Raw genomic sequence first — 3,529 nt, 5'->3', positions numbered from 1 at the left:
TGCCCAGGCGGGTCTCGAACCCACCGGCTCAGGCAATCCACTCACTTCAGCCTCCCAAGGTGCAGGATTACAGGCTGAGCCACCGAGCCCGGCTCTGAAATAATCTTACCTGACCCCTCTGGGATGGTCTCTTGGGACGGGGCAAGGAGGCAGACATAGAGTCCCTGTGGGATTGTTTCGACTTGCTTCTTGGACAGTGGCCTCTACCAGACCCCTCTGGAACACGACGGGGTTCCTTTCAGCTTGGGGTCCTGCCACCCCACCCAGGCCTGGTGCACAGGGGCAGTGGAGGGACTGCCTCCCCTCCAACATTCCAACATTCCCTCAACATTCCTACTCTGAAAAGCACACAGTGGCAGGCAGGAGCTGCTGGGTGTTCTTGAACCCTGGAGCCCTCTTCCAGAGAGGGGGTGGGTGGCACAAAGCTAGAGTGACTGACATTAGACGTGGAGCCCACGCATCTCTTGCCCCTTCCCGGCACCCCTGCCAATCTGAGATTTCATCTCCATTCTACGGATGCAGAGACTGAGCTCAGAGGCTGTTTTCCCTCATCTGCCCCAAGCCCCTGTGGGTGACCAACCTCCCCCATCCCAGCCTCTAATGTGTCTGGCTGAGAGCATGGGTCTCTGGGGTGAGGGGGGCAGGAGCCAGTGATGGAAGTGGGCACCGTCCCCTTTTGTTTTTGTAATTATTATTTTTTATTACTCATTTATTTTTTATTATAAAGATGTGAGGTACAATTCAAGGTTAGGTATGCAAACGTTGATTATGCAGGTACCCTTGTACCTTCCCCTTTTAGAGGGCCTTCCCCTCCTCCAAGAGGCCGTCAGGGGGTCTTGTGAGCCCCTGATAGGTGTGGCCCTGTGTCCCAGCCTGGCCACACTCTGCCCCCTTCCCCAAGGGCCTTGGCCCTAGGGTGGGAGCCTACCCATTTGCTGGAGTAGGGGTGTCTGGCTCTCTCCCTTTTGCTCCCCCACGTCAATCAGGAGGCAGCCCACCCTAGGACAGTGTGTGTCCCTGCGTATGTGTGTGTGAAACTGGGTCATGGTCTGGATTCCGGAGAATGTTTTTCCTGGCAAGCCCCTGAGGGGGTGGGGGAGGCCAGGGCCCTGGTGGGGGCGTGTGCGGGTAAGCAGGCAGACAAGGGTAAGCCGGCAGACAAGGGTAAGCCGGTGACAAGGCTGGGGCACTCTGCCAGCGCCTCCGGGGGGGGGGAATAGGCAGGGACCACCCTGCTCTAGTGTTCTGGGGGGTTGTCTGGGATGGGGGTATGCACCAGGAGGAGTCTGGAAGTTGCTGGAGGGTCTGGGATGGGCCCGGGCTGGGAGGGAGCCAAGCTTAGACCCACTGCCCCTCTGCTTCCAGACTTCCAGCTGGCCTTCTTCCCAAAGAGCGGATCTCCCCTCACTTCAATACTCCACCGTTAGGTTTTTCCTCTGTGTCTCTTTGAAAGGGGAAGACCCTATTAGAAGCGATGTCCCCCTGATATTACCCTGGGGGGTCTCTGGTTGAAGTGGGCCATAGGGGGGCAGGTTAAATCGTGGATTCTCCGCTCTTTCTGCTGTGTTCCCTGCCCCCCCCTGCAGACTCGCAGCACCTCTAGGTTTGGGAACCGCATTTGGAAAAACACCACCTCGGGGGACTTCCTTCACACAGATGGCCAAGAACCAGTCCTGTGGCTGGGTTCCCTGGGCTCCACCCAGCCTCCCCTGGAGGTCGGGAGCGTCTCCCTTGACTGCCGGGAAATGGGGCAGGGACAGGCCAGCCAGGTCACTGGGGCAGCCTGGATTCTGGGGTCCACTCGTGCTGATCCCGGGGCTCATTCATCCTGGGCTGCTGGGGGTGGATTTAGGTCACATGTGCGTGGGTTGGCATGCACATCGAGCCTTCTCAGGGGTGGGGCCGCTCCTGTGTCCTCGTTTCTCCTTCCCTCAGCACCTTCTGCTCTGTCCCCCCCTCGGCCACCCTGGATGGATGCTGGTTCCTGGGCCTGGCTGGAGTCTCTCATTCTCACGCACATAGGAACTGTGGCGGGTTACCACAAAGCCCCATCTGCACTCCAACACGCACAGCCTTGCGTGTGGGCACCGAGCCCCTCTGCCGAGGGTCATGCCTGGCGTGCCCAGCACCCAGCGCTGGAGGGCTCACAGGTGGCCCCGTGTGCCGAGGGTCTTGCAGATGAAGGTCAAGAATCTTTAGCAGTCCCGGAGAGCCAGGTGTTGCTATATCCATCCCGCAGACACGGACGCCAGATCCCATGGTCATCCGGCGTGTTGGGCAGAGCTCTGATGTCCACTTTGGAGGTCACCTCCAAGGCTTTGAGGCAGAGCTCTTCCATGGAGACCCGTGGCTGGGCGCCCTCCTGCTGGGGTGGGAGAAAGAGGAGGGGAGGGTGGGAAGGGTATGGGTGTGGTGGCAGAGGCCACTCACCCCACCCACGCACCCCACTCCTCTGGCCGAGGGTTCCATGGGAGGTGGGAGGTATCACCCGGGGTTCCCAGGTGGCCTGTGTGTGTGTCTTGGGAGGTCCTGGCGCAGGAGCAGAGGCCCTGGATCTGGGCCTATGTGCGTGGGGGCTGGGCCTTCGTGGCGGCGAGAGGAGCTAGCTGCTCCTTCATATTCAGCTTCTTAGCAACCCGCCACAGCTTTGCATGAGCAATGAACCACTCCCGGAGCCGTCTGGGAGCTGGGGCTGACCTGGGCGCCACTGCAGCGCCACCTCCTTAACTGGGCTCTTCCCATCATCCTTCTGCTCCTTCTGACAGCTAAAAGGGCTGCTTGGGAGTTGGTGGAAGAGAGGGAAGGGGAGGATCGTGATCAATCACTGCCAGAGTCCTGACCTGAGATGCCCTGGCTCACCTGGGTTGACTCCATACCCCCACCCACAGCCGTGGGCCTAGGACAGTCCCTCTCTAGGCCTGAGCCCCTGAAGTCCTGGTGTCTGATGGGTGTCCCCCTCTATCTCTCCCCAGTTCTGGCATAAAGCATGCTTCCACTGCGAGACCTGCAAGATGACGCTGAACATGAAGAACTACAAAGGTTACGAGAAGAAGCCCTACTGCAACGCGTGAGTGTGGGCAGGGCAGGGTGGGGTGCTCGGGCTCCCCCCAGCCAGTCCTTCCCTCCCTCCCTCCCTCCCCCCTGCTTGATCCTCACAATGTGTCCTTATAACCGCTGGATGAAACCAGGGCTGTTTGGGACCCCCCTTGGCAGATGAGGAAAGGAGGCTTGGGGAAGAGAAGGCGTATTTTCAAGATGGGATGGCTGGTAAGAGGCTCGCTCAGACCTGGTCTTTGGGCAGTAAATGGTTCCAGCCTGTTCTTTCCACTGCATCTTGCTGCGAGAGAGGGAGCTTTCAGTGTGATCTTTTTTTTTTTTTTTTTTTGCGTCAGGGTCTCACTGTCGCCCAGGCTGGAGTGCAGTGGCACAATCATGGCTCACTGCACCCTTGACTTTCTCAATTCAGGCAATCCTTCCTCCTCAGCTTCTTGAGTAGCTAGGACTACATCTAGATTTTTTTTTTTTTTTT

At 58.7% G+C, this 3,529-nt stretch overlaps 1 protein-coding gene across 3 annotated transcripts in view; it reads left to right on the top strand.

Annotated features, from left to right (window-relative positions):
* The first annotated feature begins 2,970 nt into the window (after nucleotides 1-2,970).
* LASP1 (LIM and SH3 protein 1) overlaps nucleotides 2,971-3,529 on the top strand; it is a 43,000-nt gene continuing 42,441 nt past the window's right edge. For all 3 annotated transcript variants that reach the window (XM_008066812.2, XM_008066811.2, XM_021716978.1), the window contains exon 1: nucleotides 2,971-3,067. In XM_008066812.2, coding sequence (XP_008065003.1) covers nucleotides 2,987-3,067 — 81 coding nt within the window. In that variant the 5' untranslated portion in view covers nucleotides 2,971-2,986. The remainder of the gene's footprint in view (nucleotides 3,068-3,529) is intronic.

This window comes from Carlito syrichta, unplaced genomic scaffold (assembly GCF_000164805.1).
Source record: "Carlito syrichta isolate Samal-C Ts95f unplaced genomic scaffold, Tarsius_syrichta-2.0.1 Scaffold309114, whole genome shotgun sequence".
Lineage (NCBI taxonomy): Eukaryota > Metazoa > Chordata > Mammalia > Primates > Tarsiidae > Carlito > Carlito syrichta.
The sequence above is the reverse complement of the archived record's forward strand: the minus strand, read 5'-3'. Positions and strand labels throughout refer to the sequence as shown.